General features: G+C 52.3%; 1 protein-coding gene across 1 annotated transcript; it reads right to left on the reverse strand.

Annotated features, from left to right (window-relative positions):
• Positions 1 to 610: 610 nt before the first annotated feature.
• PAQR7 (progestin and adipoQ receptor family member 7) lies at positions 611 to 12,216 on the reverse strand. Its single transcript, XM_055397819.2, has 3 exons — positions 11,928 to 12,216; positions 7,619 to 7,714; positions 611 to 2,770 (listed from the first exon to the last, which is right to left on the reverse strand). Exons 1-3 carry the CDS (start codon positions 11,964 to 11,966, stop codon positions 1,697 to 1,699), a joined length of 1,209 nt encoding a protein of 402 aa, XP_055253794.2. The 5' UTR covers positions 11,967 to 12,216; the 3' UTR covers positions 611 to 1,696.
• Between the last annotated feature and the right edge of the window lie 1,130 nt (positions 12,217 to 13,346).

The following is a 13,346-nucleotide window of genomic DNA, read 5'->3' on the forward strand; positions in this document are numbered from 1 at the left end:
CTTGCCTGGAAATCCTATGGACAGAGAAGCCTGGTGGGGTACAGCTCACAGGGTCACAAAGTCGGACATGACTGAGCAGCACACACACACACACACACACACACACACACACACACATGCCAAGCATTGTGCTAAGTCCTCAGAAATACAAAAATACTAGCATATATAACCACAGTCTCCACAGATAAAATATATGCACGACAGGATATTTTAGCAGTGGAGTGATATCCCTTATTCATTCAAGATTTTTTGCTTTTCTTACCTGCACTTCCTAATTTTCCCTCACTGTACATATATTGCCATTTATTGCTTATGTACTGGGGAAAAGGCTATACTGTAAATGTTGACATGTAACAATATCATAAAAGTTAACAGAAAGATCTTCCTTGATTAAAAGACCAAGAAATGAAATATTTGTCAAATTATATATTTTAAACATATTCTTTTAACGTCTAATATTTATGTAGTAACAAAACTGCCCCACTTTTCCTATCAAAAAAAAGTTCCCATATACAGTAAGTAAGGCCCCAACCCCACACCCAGGCAAAGATAAAACAGGATCTCCTCCCTTTGCCCACCCCCCCAAGCTCCCCCTGAAAACCCTCTTCAACACAATGAGCAGACCCAAGGGGTGCACCAGGGCCCTCTCTCCAGGAGAGGAGACAAGAAGCAAGGAGGCAGCTGTTAGCACAGTCATTTTATTGCATCCAGGACATCAGAGTCCAGACCACCCCTGATTTCAGCCCCAGTGAACTCCTCCTTCCATCCCTCTTGGCCTTTGAACAGCTTTTTCCCTCTGCCTGGAATACACTTCCTCTTCTCCATCTGCAAACTCCTACTCACCCTTCTCAACCCAAGACCCTGAGGGTCCCAGGCAGCACTAATTATCCCCTCGTCAGTGTTTCCCCTGACAGTTCATTGGATAGTAAAGCCTTTACCATCCTGCATTAATCCATAGAGCCCCATCAATAGCCTGTCTCTGAGTAGAGGCCCAAGAAACACTGAACAGATAAACACTGAGTCGTGAACGAGGGACCCAGGAAAGACGATGGGAACAGGATGTGTGGGACACAGACTCCAGCGCTAGAAGGGTGGAGCTCACTGGGACTGGAGAGCTGCGGGGCAGTGGATGCGATCCATTTCTACCTGGCACAACTTCTACCTTTGGGGGTTCTCTGGAGCACCCAAACTCCAAGCTGGAGTTCAAGGAATTTAAAGTCCTGCACACAACAGAGGGCTGTCCTTTCCCAAGGGGATCTGGGTAGAGGGTGCTGCTGATGCTTCCCCTGTCCCTCAGCTCAGATCTGACTCTAACCTAAATCCCAACTTCACCCCCTCCCAGATAAGCCCCAAGTCAGGGTCTTGGCCCTAGCTGATCCCCCATCCTCACCCCTAAGTGAGAGAGGCAGTGAGGGGAGGCAAAACCAGGGTGACCCACATCTTTCTCTTTCCCTCGCCCAGGGTAGGCAGCTGGGGCAGGCCCAAGAGTAGACCCCAGCAGCTCCAGCCAATCCTCAAATCCAAGGACTGGCCAGTGCTGCCTTTGGCAGCTGAGGCATGCACAGAGAATCACTGCGGGCCAGACACAAACAACTTTACCAGGACTTGTTCCCATCTGGAGCCAAGGTTCCCATCTGTTCCCATCCAGACCCTTGGGCCCCCACTATACCTCCCTCCCTACCAGCTGCCACCCCCTTCACTGAGTCTTCTGATCAAGATCAAGTTTGCGCCGTACCAGCTGGCTCAGGAGGAACGCGGTGAGGATGCTGCTGCCTACGGTGAGCAAGAAGAGGCCGGAGAAGTTGTGGGGCCAGCGGGTGTGCAGAGGCTCATAGATGGACCGCCGGGCCTCATAGTCCAGCGCCACGGCCTCCAGCTGGGCCAGCGTGCACAGTACCAAAAAGACATGGAAGAGCTGGTGGCCCTGCCCGAAGACATGGCAGCTGCCAGGGAACCAGCGCTCAGGCATGAAGGCAGAGAAGAAAGCCGCAGCCAACAGAAAGAAGACCACCTGGCATTTGTGGTAGAGAAGAGCCGGGTCATCTGTGGCAGGGTCAGGGGACACAAGGATGCGGTGCGCCACGGGGCTGATATCCAGTGCGTAGGCCAGTGCGGAGGGTACCTCCTGGCAAGTGCGGCCCAGCAGGCCAGGCTTCTGGATGTACTTGTTGTAGCAGGAGCCAGTGCAGGAAAGCCAAGCAAGAAAGGCAGCCGTGGGTAGGAAGATGGTCTGCACTTGGGCGTGCCAGGCGGGCTCAATGGCATAGTAGAAGTGCGCCAGGGCGCTGCCAAACTGGTACACAGCCACACCCACGTAGTCCAGGAAGAAGAAGCTGTAATGCCAGAACTCGGACTTGGCCTGCAGGAGGTGAGCCAAGGCGCTGAGGGAAAGGTAGGTGAAGGAGGCGAGGACAATGATGAAGAGGGGCAGGGCATGCGGGTCTCCCCAGAAGTCCACGGTGCCCGCAAAGATGGCGAGCCGCAGCAACAGCACCAGGGCGGCCAGCAGGTGGGTCCAGACGTTCACCGCCTCGTTGTGCTGCTGGAACAGCGTGCGGAAGTAGAAGCGCCAGGTCCGATGCAGCGGCCGGTAGCCCACATAGATGTACGGCTTCCAGAAGAGGGGCGGCACCTCGGCTCGATCCACAGTGAACACAGGCTCTGATGGCGCAGACGGCTGAGGCTCCTGGTGGACCTGCCGCAGACTGGGCAGGAGGTGGCTGAGCTTCTGGGCCACCATCGTGGCCATGGCCGTGGGCTGGGCAGGGGGCTGGAAGAGAAAGGCCCGAGCTAAGTTAGGGAGCTGGTGTCTTCACCCTCCTGCCCCGTGAGCAGCAGCTGGGCGGGTTTTGCTGCCCAGTTCTTCCTCCCTCTTCCCTACCACCTTATCCCTACACTGAGTTAAAAAGGAGCAGAGTTGTCCTCAGGGACAGCTCAGCTCTGACTCACGATTCTTCTGCTCCTTGATCTAACCCAAGGGCCTAGAATAGTGCCTGGCATATAGAAGGTGCTCAATAAATGTTTGAGGCAGGCGTTACTCAAAGAGGCTCACTATGTCAGCCAACTCCGTTCCCATCCAGGCTCCATGCAGCAGCCCCCGTTGTTTTCTTCCCGTGTTCATGCTGTCAGCAGTCTTCACACGGTAGTGACAATGTCCTTGCTAATAACAGATTTGCTACCTCTACCTTTAGCTTCTTCCAAATGGCCTGGGTCTCCCACTAACCCTCCATTAGCCTACATGATCTGGTCCCTGCTACCTTTCCCAGCTTTATTACTCAACCACAGTACACATCACACCCAGCCACAGCCTCGTCAAGCCCCTGGACCTGTTGCTTCACATGTCTGTAGCTCCGGGTAAGCTGGTCCCTCCACCTGAGACATTTACCTCATCTTGCCTGTCTGGCAAACTCCAAGTCATCCCGCAAAATCCATTTCTTCTGTGATATTTTCCCGGGTTTCCCTGGCCCCCCGTCTTCTGATGCTGACCCTTCTACTCCACTCAAATGCCCACTGTCCTTTGACCATTATAACACTTCTCATTGGCATTAAGTTGTTAATGCAAGCTCCTCCAGGGTAGGCTTATTTGTCTTATTATTTTGTGAACCCCTGGTGCTTCACAGGTGGCTGGTGCTCATTTTCATTCATTTCATGCTTGTGGAATGAAAAATCAGCATAATAGCATCCTGATAATACTTCATAGCCTTCAAGGCCCAAATCAAAAAGCCACTTTTCCCCCCACAAGTCCCTAGTAACAACTGATCCTATAAAAACAGCCCTAGCCATACCCCTCGGAGAAGGCAATGGCAAGCCACTCCAGTACTCTTGCCTAGAAAATCCCATGGATGGAGGAGCCTGGTAGGCTGCAGTCCGTGGGGTCGCTAAGGGTCGGACACGACTGAGCGACTTCACTTTCACTTTTCACTTTCACACATTGGAGAAGGAAATGGCAACCCACTCCAGTGGTCTTGCCTGGAGAATCCCAGGGACGGGGGAGCCTGGTGGGCTTCCGTCTATGGGGTCACACAGAGTCGGACACGACTGAAGTGACTTAGCAGCAGTAGCAGCCATACCCCTGCTGAAAAGTTCCTGCCTCCAGACCTTGCACGTTGCTAACTGTAAATAAATCCAATCTAAACCCTCACCCTGCATTCAAGACCCCATGACCTGCTCCCACCCTCATTTCCCACCTAACCCAAATGTGAGACCCTGTGTCAACTTCCTTTCCCTCTACTGAAATCCCTTATGACCAGTACACTTTCCCCCTTAATGCCCCCTCACTTTCCCCTGTGGAAGATCTATAATGGATTATACAAGTTATCATTTAAATATATTCATTCATTTATTCATTTAAAAAACACTTACTGAGCTCCTTCTCTGCCTCATGTCCTGTGCTGGGTCCCAGAGTGTGGGGTGGGAGGAGAGTAGAAAAGAATTTGATCCTTGCCTTCAGGAACTTCATAATATGGTAGAGGTTATAGAGAGGAAACCAAAGCATAGCAAATGCTTACACAGCATGTGCTAGACAGTGTCTTAAGCAATTTATGCATATTTGATTCATTTAATCAACACAACACCCTGTGAGTTAGGTACTATCATATGCCCATTTTTCAGACAAGGAAACAAGCACAGAGAAGTTGAGTACCCTGCCTAATAAGCAGTAGAGGCATGATATAAATTCAGTTTGCAGTCTTTTTATTATTATTACTATTATTTTATTTTTTGACAGCACTGCACAGCATGTAGGAGTTCGTTCCCTAACCAGGGATCGAAACTGCGCCCCTGCATTGGAAATGTGGAGTCTTAACCACTGAACCACCACGGAAGTCTCTCAGTTTGTAATTTTAACCACTTCCCGAAACTGCCCTCTGCAAGACAAGGTGGCAAGTACTATTAATAATTTAATAATTATATACTGTTTTTGCCTGATACTAGTTGCTTAATTCAGGCTTATCATTACTCACTGTACCATTCATTAAATCAAATATGTATTGATAAACTATCCAGACAACTAGCTAAACAGACAACTCCCCTCCCTCAAATTCTCACCAAGAAGCTTAATGGACGCCGCAACCAAACTTACTCTGTTCATCATTCATCAGATATTTACTGCAACTTCCTTTGCACCAATCATTCTAAAATGCAAGAAATCTGGGCAAGATAAAGCACTCAAGTTCTTCGCCATCAGCAGCACCATGATCACCCCCAAAGCCCCAATAATTCGCACACAGTCCAAGCAAACACAGGGTGCTTGTTGTGCAAAGGCAACGTCAAGCCAGCCCACACTCCACCTCATCCCCAGCCTGATTTGCATCCCTTAGTTCCTCCTGCATTACACTATGGAGTCGGCCCTGGCCTCTGACCTTTCCTAGCCTGGCAGGGAATCAGGAGTTAAATAAGTCATTATGCCACTGCGTGGGAGGTGCTACAGAGGGGAGCACAAGAGCCTTCTACTTTCCATCCCAAGATGGCCACGGGTTTAGGAATCAGACCCTGCTGATGAACCAATTCATCAGCAAGCCCTTGCTAATGACAGTCGTGGGGCCACTTCTGTGCAGAGCACAAGAACCCCCCGGCCCACTTGCAGGGTGAATGCACTTGCCAGAATTGGATTTCTTCTCCTCCCCGAGAGACAGGTCTTTAGCCTCAGCAGTCTGGCCTCCATCCTTGTCTACAGCTCTGTCTTTCCAACTCAGAACCTCAGGGAACCAGAAAAGGCCTCTGAAAGCATCTCATGAAGTTCCTTTGTTTTACCTTGAGAAAACAGGAGCCCAGAGACAGGAAGGCTTTCCCGAGAGTTGCCCAATTCAGCTAGCTTTCCATTCCACCATGAGGACAAAGGCCTGGGAATGATGACATGCAATAGTGCCTTAGTTCCTGGCTCCCTAAAATCTGTTACATCCAGTTCAACGCTCCATACCCCACTCTTAGAACTTCCCAAGTCCTAAGAGCATATGAAAAGATCAGAGAAGGCCTGCACCAAAGAAGCCTGCTTCACTTTGTTGAACCTATTGGGTTGGCCAAAAACTTCGTTCAGGTTTTTCCATAAGATGTTAATGGGAAAACCCAAACACTTTTTGACCAGCTCAATACATTTGCCAGACTTACATGACCAAGGATTTCCTTTCCCGGTAATGATTATAAAGCTAGCTGAAATGCAGTGAGAGTTTACAATATGCTCACTCATAGCCCGGTGGCTCAGTTGGTAAAGAATCTGCCTGTAATGTGGGAGATCTGGGTTCGATCCCTGGGCTGGAAAGATCCCCTGGAGAAGGGAACGGCTACCCACTCCAGTATTCTGGCCTGGAGAATTCCATGGACTATACAGTCCATGGGGTCTCAAAGAGTCGGACCCGACTGAGCGCCTTTCTTTCACTTTCTCACTCATATCCTTGTTGCAACTCTCCTAACTAGCCTGTGAGGTAGGCAGAGAGAGGTGAAGCCAGGATCTGGACCCAGCTCTGTGACTGCAGAGCTCAGATACCCTCAGCCACTCCTGCTGCCCTGCTTCCCGTCACAGCCAGCTGCATCCCACGGAACCACTTTGGGAAACACCGCTCTAAAGCAGGTGACCAGATCCTTTCCAGCAAATTGCTTCCTTAGGCTTCTAGCAACTGACTTGCATCCAAGGACCTCAGTCTCACCTCAGCCCTACTCTCTGCACCAGTGAAGCCGGGCTCACAGCCACCTCCTCAGGCAGGTGACGAATCACTCCCTGTTGCCTACCCCCCATACACGGTGGACTTTGAGCACAGAACCCAGACACCAGATACCGGGGTGACAGAGGTCTAGTCGCCCTGTTTCCTTTAGACCTCAGCCAGCAGCCCAGTTCCATGTGAACAGCTCTATTTTCAGAACTGGTTCCCATCTCCTGACTCCATGAAAGGGGACCTGGATCCAGGGGAAAGAAGCAGGGGTAGGAGTCTAGCGTGACCAGAACGATGAGGGTGGACCCAGAGGGCAGGCTCAGGGCATCCTCTGAGTAGTTTGCCCACCCCAGTCTTGTTCCAGGCATCTCAACCCACTCCAGTACACCCTCATGGCCCTCCTCCATGCTCAGTTGCTTCAGGCATGTCCAGCTCTTTACAACCCCATGGATTGTAGCTTGCCAGGGTACGGTCCATGGGATTCTTCAGGCAAGAATACTGGAGTGGGTTGCCATGCCCTTCTCCAGGGGACCTTCCCAACCCAGGGATCGAACATTAGAAAGCAGGTTCTTTACCACTAACACCACCTGGGAAGTCCCATGGCCCCCCCTCCAAGTCTCCCTAATTGCACTAGTTACCTAAGGGTTTCTCTTGAACACTGGGGCTGACGGCTTCTGCTATAGAACAGAAAAAATTCCCCAGATGCCAGGCACTGGATGGCACTTCCACAGGTGAGGGTCACTAGGGGTGGGGCTTCCAGGGACTGTAGGTGTCTTGTGTGACGTCACCAGAGGGTGGGGCTAAAGACCACCTCCACCCTCCACCCTCCCCTCTGTTAGCACTGCCACCTTGGTCAAATCCTGGCTAAACTCTGCCCCCACTAGCCAGGCCTCAGCTGAAGAAGGAAGATCATGGTTAACCTCTGCATGAGATATTTGGGGAGACTGAGAGCTGGCTGAAATGTTGTGACTTACCCAAGATCCCACGGCAAGGCAGGCAAAGCTGGACTGAGACCAGCTGTCCAGGGCCTGGTGGATGGATATCGGGCAGACTTGACTGGCTTCTGTCCCCTACTCGGTGGGATCAGAATGGAAGGAAGTTAGAAATCAAGGAGAAAACAGACACTATAAAGGCTCATGAAGCAGATGGACTTCAGATTCAGACAAACCAAATTGACTTCTGATTCCATAACACACTAGCTGTGTGACCTAAGACAAGTGACTTACCTTCTCTAATCCTCAGCTCCCTCATGGGAATTTTAACATTATCTACGTGGAGAGTCGGACACGACTGAGCGACTGAACTGAACTGAACTGAACCTCATAGAATGCTACAAAGATTAAATCTATGAGAACAGTTTTAGCACAGTTTAGGGATTCGGGAAATGATTCCTATTATTAGTATCAATTATTAATAGTAGTAGTATCTGAAATATTCCTAGCCTGAGTATTAGTATTTAAAATATTCCCAACTTGAAAAGCTTGCTTTGGGTTCTCTAAAAACTCTCAGTGCTCTTTTAGGCCTCAGTATCTGGTTCCACTGGGTTTGGAGGCCTTACAACATTATCTGTATCTCTTTAAACATTTACCTTCCTCTGAGGGTACATCTAGGGACCAGGGCAATATGGCTGGAGTTTGGACTTCTGGGGACACTGACCTTATTTAATAATTAAAGTGTTCTTAGCAAAGGCCATTCAGAGTAACCTCTCTGGATTCACAGAGCCCTGAAGACTTGCACTTGCCCACTGACTCAAGAGAAGTGAAATCCCCAGAGAAAGGGGCTTCAGTCCCAGCAGCCCCAGGAGCCCCATCCTTGAGCAGGAGGGTAAAGGTGGAAGACCGTTAGCGGGGAATATGTGGCCTGTCTTGCAGGTTTGGGAGCCTTCTGGTTTGGCTGAACTTCAGAACTGGGATCTCCAGGACCCAAGTGGGATGTCTTTTTTTTTGTTTATTTTACTTATTTTTGACTCTGCTGCATCTTCCCTGCTCCTTGCAGACTTGAGTTGCTGTGAGTGGTGGCTACTCTCCATCGCAGTGTGTAGGCTTTTCATTGCAGCGGCTTCTCTTGTTGCAGAGCACAGGCTCTAGGGCACCCGGGCTCAGTAGCTGTGGTGCGTGGGCTTAATTACCCTGCAGCGTGTGGTGATTTCTCCGACCAGGGATTGAACCTGTGTCCCCTGCACCGGCAGGCGGATTCTTAACCACTGGACCACCAGTGGGAAGTCTTCTGTCAGCCTAAGCATCATCTTCTTCTTCTCCCCTCCCACCTCCTCAGCTCTCCCAATGAACATTTCCCTTTTCTAAACTTAAGGTCAACCTCCTCACCTGCTTCCTCAACCAAAGCTTGCCACCCTCAAGTTCCCCTGGTCTCCCCCTGATACACACTGTCAGAGAGAGGCTCCTTAATATCTCTGGGGGCAAAACAGCAGACCAGTTTGTGGGGATTAGGTGGTGAATGGGCTTCGGAGTGGGAGAGCCCTGAGTTGTACCCATCTCACAGATTTTACTCAGTGAGTACTGGACGCGGGGCACAGGGCTGCCGGGTTGGGGGCAGATGGTGAACAAAGCAGACAGGCTGCCTGATGGGGCTCACCCACACAAACGAAATACCCCTGAGCCCAGGAAAATAAATCCCAGAGAGAAGCCCCCCGGCTGTAATCACGGAGAACTGCAGAGAGCTGCTGCTCCCAGGGACGGCATCTGCTCACCTGCTCACTGTCCTCAGGCAGTTACTTCAAGACAAGCCAGGTCCCTGTTTTTATGTGAGGACGGGATTTCAGGTTTGGAACTTACCAGTTGTGTGACTTTGTTTCACCTCTCTGTACCGGTCCATTTAAAATCTGAGAATAATAATAGCTACCTCAAGAACAACAAAGTCACAGATGCTGGATGTTGGCTCTGGCATGGCTTTGGCTCCACCGGCTTTGTTGATTCTGGTCCTGACTCGGCTACTCAATCCCTGTGTGGCCCTGACAAGCCCCTTCTGTTCTTGGCCCTGTTTCTCCAAATGTCGAAGGACAGAATGCATTCTCTGATGACTTCAAAGGGCCCTTTAGGCCCTGAAGCATTCCAACAGTATTTGTTTCAGGCTTACTCAGTGTCAGAATGGAGAAGGCAATGGCAAGCCACTCCAGTACTCTTGCCTAGAAAATCCCATGGATGGAGCAGCCTGGTAGGCTGCAGTCCGTGGGGTCACTAAGGGTCGGACACGACTGAGCGACTTCACTTTCACTTTTTACTTTCACACATTGGAGAGGGAAATGGCAACCCACTCCAGTGTTCTTGCCTGGAGAATCTCAGGGACGGGGGAGCCTGGTGGGCTTCTGTCTATGGGGTCACACAGAGTCGGACACGACTGAAGTGACTTAGCAGCAGCAGCAGCAGCAGTGTCAGAAGCTGCAGCTTCAGCTGTGAACAAGGCAGTTAAAACACCACCCTCAGGGAACTAATAGCCCAGTTAATTGACAGCTAAAGGGTAACACCTAAGGGTATTCATACCCTGCCTTCCTGGAGCTTAACAGCCTTACTAAATAGCACCTATTGTAAGTAGTATTTGATTATAATTCTACTTCTTTTGCCTCCTTCCTGTCAAGCAAAATATTCATCGTCACTTCTCTGGGCCCTGACAGTTCAGCACACTCTCTTAAAGACAACTTTATCTTGCCAAGGAAGGCTAAGTTTAACCTCATTAGATAAAAACAATCAAGGCCAGGCCAGTGTTAACAACGGGGCTGTCAGAAGTAAACCCTCTTGAGAAGTCCTGACAAGGATAACACAATATGGCAGAGCCTGAAGTATTATTCCTCAGACGAGGCACTAACAGTCGTCATTTACAGTGGCTTTACACACATTTCACCTGTCCCTCTCAGCAACTCTGAGCCTGTGGCTGCGCTGGGGTCACAGCCCCGGAGGGAGGCAGGATGCCAGAGCAGGCCAATCTTACTCCAGAACCAGTGCTCCTGTCCTTCATCCACTGCGGTCAACTCCCAGGCACCCAGCGGGTGGCCACAGATTATACAAGCAAAGTTTTCATCCCTGTCTGGCTTCTTGATATCTCAGCAACTAGGTCACCTCCCTCAATGCAAACCAATTCGCCAGTGCCTCCCACTGCGTTTAAAGAAAAAGCTCCTCCATGTCTTCCAAAACTGAACAGAAACCTCTTTTGTTTTTTGTAACTGCCTCCATTTGTACTGAACAGTGTGATCAGAATGAAATAAATCACTCTTAAAGGAATTCCTCTGTGGGGCTCAGACTCACAACTGCTCTGAGGACAGGGAAACACCTGCTGGAGGAAAACAGGCCCAGGTGAGCTAGCTACAACTGCCCAGGACATGGGGACAGAAAAGGGACCTGGGTTTATCACTGACCAGTTTCCCTACTGACCTCTTGGCAGGGGAACTAAGCTGGGGAAAAGCAGCCTCTCACTAAGGGGCCCCCTGGTGGTATAAGTCCCAAGACGGAAGGCTGGGTCCCTCTCCAATGTCAGGGACATCCACCTAGGATCAGCCAGACCCTGAAAATATATCACTCAACTCCCCAGTCTTGGCCTGACCTGACCTCTCACTCCCGCCAGGTTTAGTTGGGTGGTGGTGAGCGGGGGTGAGGAGGATGCTCCAGGGTTTCCCTATAGTCCTCAGCTTGTCTTGAGACAAGTGCGTCCCTCAGCGAGTGGGGGGATCCCTCAGGCTCTGCTGACACCAAAGGAGCCCCGATCCCAACGGACCTACGCTCCTTCGGAGTGAGAGCCCCTCTGAGCCCCCTGCCGTGCTCTTCCACTGTTTCCGGTTTCCCAGCTGGGAGTCCGTCACATCACCCAGTTCCAGGTACTCACACCCCCTTTCACCCCCAGAATCTCCCTAGATCCCCCCTTCCGTGGGACGAGCGTGGTCCGTGTCCATCCTCCTCCGACACCGCGGTCCTCCCCGGGGCCAGCTCGCCCCAGGGCCCGCCCCCCTCACGGGCGTGCTCCCGCTGGCGGCTCTGATGGCCCCGGGCCTCCAGCCTGCTCCCGCTCCTCCCGGAGAGGCTCCCCGTCCAGCTCCGCGCCTCCCAGTCCAGTCCCTCCGCCGCGGCGCCCCCTCCAGCTGATTCACCGTCAGCCTCCCGCTCCAGCGGGAGATGCTCTCTCTCTGCCGGCGCCGTCCTGCGGGTCCTCCCTTCCTCCCCACGTGCCTCTGCCCGCCCGCCACCCCCCAAACCAAGACCCCCAGCCCCGCGTCTCGGATGCACCCTGCGCCCGCCCGGCCCCGCCGCCCAGCACCCCCAGCTCTCCGGCGGCCGGTACCTGCGGCCGAGCGGAGCTGCGAGAGGCTGCCCTCGGCATCCAGGCAGCCGGAGCGCCGATGAAAGGGGGCGGCCGGGCGGAGGCCCCGCCCCGAGCCGGGCGAGGACTGGCCGCCGACGCCGGGTTCGGGGCCCAGGCCGGGGTGATCCCGCCCGCCCACCAAGCCGGCCCGGCCCGGCGCCAGCAGCGCCCCGCCGCCCCCGGCCCGCGCCCCTGTGTTGCGCTCGGCGGCGAGAGGGGTCACCCACACCGGCGACGACAGCCCGGCGAGCTCCTGCGTCTCTGGGGGACTCGGAGGCCGAGAAAGCAGAAGCTGCTGCTCCGCGGAGGAGTCGCTCCCACTTCCGGCGACTTGAGCTGCAAGCTCCGGAGTCTGGACCTGGCTGACCCGAGAGGGAGGCAGCGAGTTAGAGCTGGAGCACCCGAATTTTCCAGTGAGAGCCCGCAGCCGAGCCCTGAAGCCACGTAAACCCACACAGCCCACCTCACTAGGCCGCTTCTGGTCAGATGCGCCTGACCTTCCCCGTCTTCAACCTCGCTGCCCGGGGAGCTCCACCCTACCCCTGCACCCTGTCTTATTCACGTCCCCACCTAGAGCGCTGTCTTCGGGCAGCTTCCCCTAACCTCCCCTGCCCAGCCCAAGACACACTATTTAGACTTCCAGTAAAACACCTGCTTTGGGGATTCCCTGGTGGTCCAGTGGTTAGGTCTCAGCGCTTTCACTGCTGAGGCCGCGAGTTCAATCCCTGGTCGCGGATCCAGGTTTCCACAGGCCTTTCCATGTGGCCAAAGCCTGCTTTCTCCTCCCTGGTGTAACATCTCCCCGCAAGAGAGGGAGTACCTGAAGGGGAGGCTATCCCTGCCCCAGCAGGCCCTCAGGAGATACAGGACCAACAATGGCAGGCTTGTCTGCTCCTCAGGTATGTAAAGATCTGGACCAGGCAGATTGGGGAGAAACCCGGACCTGTCTTGGAAGCATCAGCCTGATGGATGGAACTGAGAGGAGACTGTCTGGGGGGGACACCCCCTGCCCTCAGGGAGCTCTGAGCCCATTCAGAGGGACAGTTGTGGGGCAAAGCCATGATGATAGGATCCAAGTTCTAGTGCTACCCCAACTAACTATGTGATCTTAGGCAAGTTTCCTTGTTCTCGGTGGGCCTCAGTTTTATTACCTGTAAAACAGAGCAAATAATACCAACCTGACAGGGGTGTTAGGAGAAGTAAGTGAAACTAAAGTAGATATGAAGGTTGTTTGTCAACTGCAATGTACTAGACGAATGCACATTTCTCTTTTATAACAAAACCTGTATAATCATAGTGTAATAGGATGAAATAAGTCTCTACTTCCACCGGTTCAGACAAGCACACAAGAATTACTTAAATCTCCATTGCCCTTAGAGCTAGGAAAAGTGGCATAGA

Source organism: Moschus berezovskii, chromosome 2 (genome assembly GCF_049115385.1).
Source record: "Moschus berezovskii isolate FMDL1 chromosome 2, NW_MosBer_1.0, whole genome shotgun sequence".
Classification (NCBI taxonomy): Eukaryota; Metazoa; Chordata; class Mammalia; order Artiodactyla; family Moschidae; genus Moschus; species Moschus berezovskii.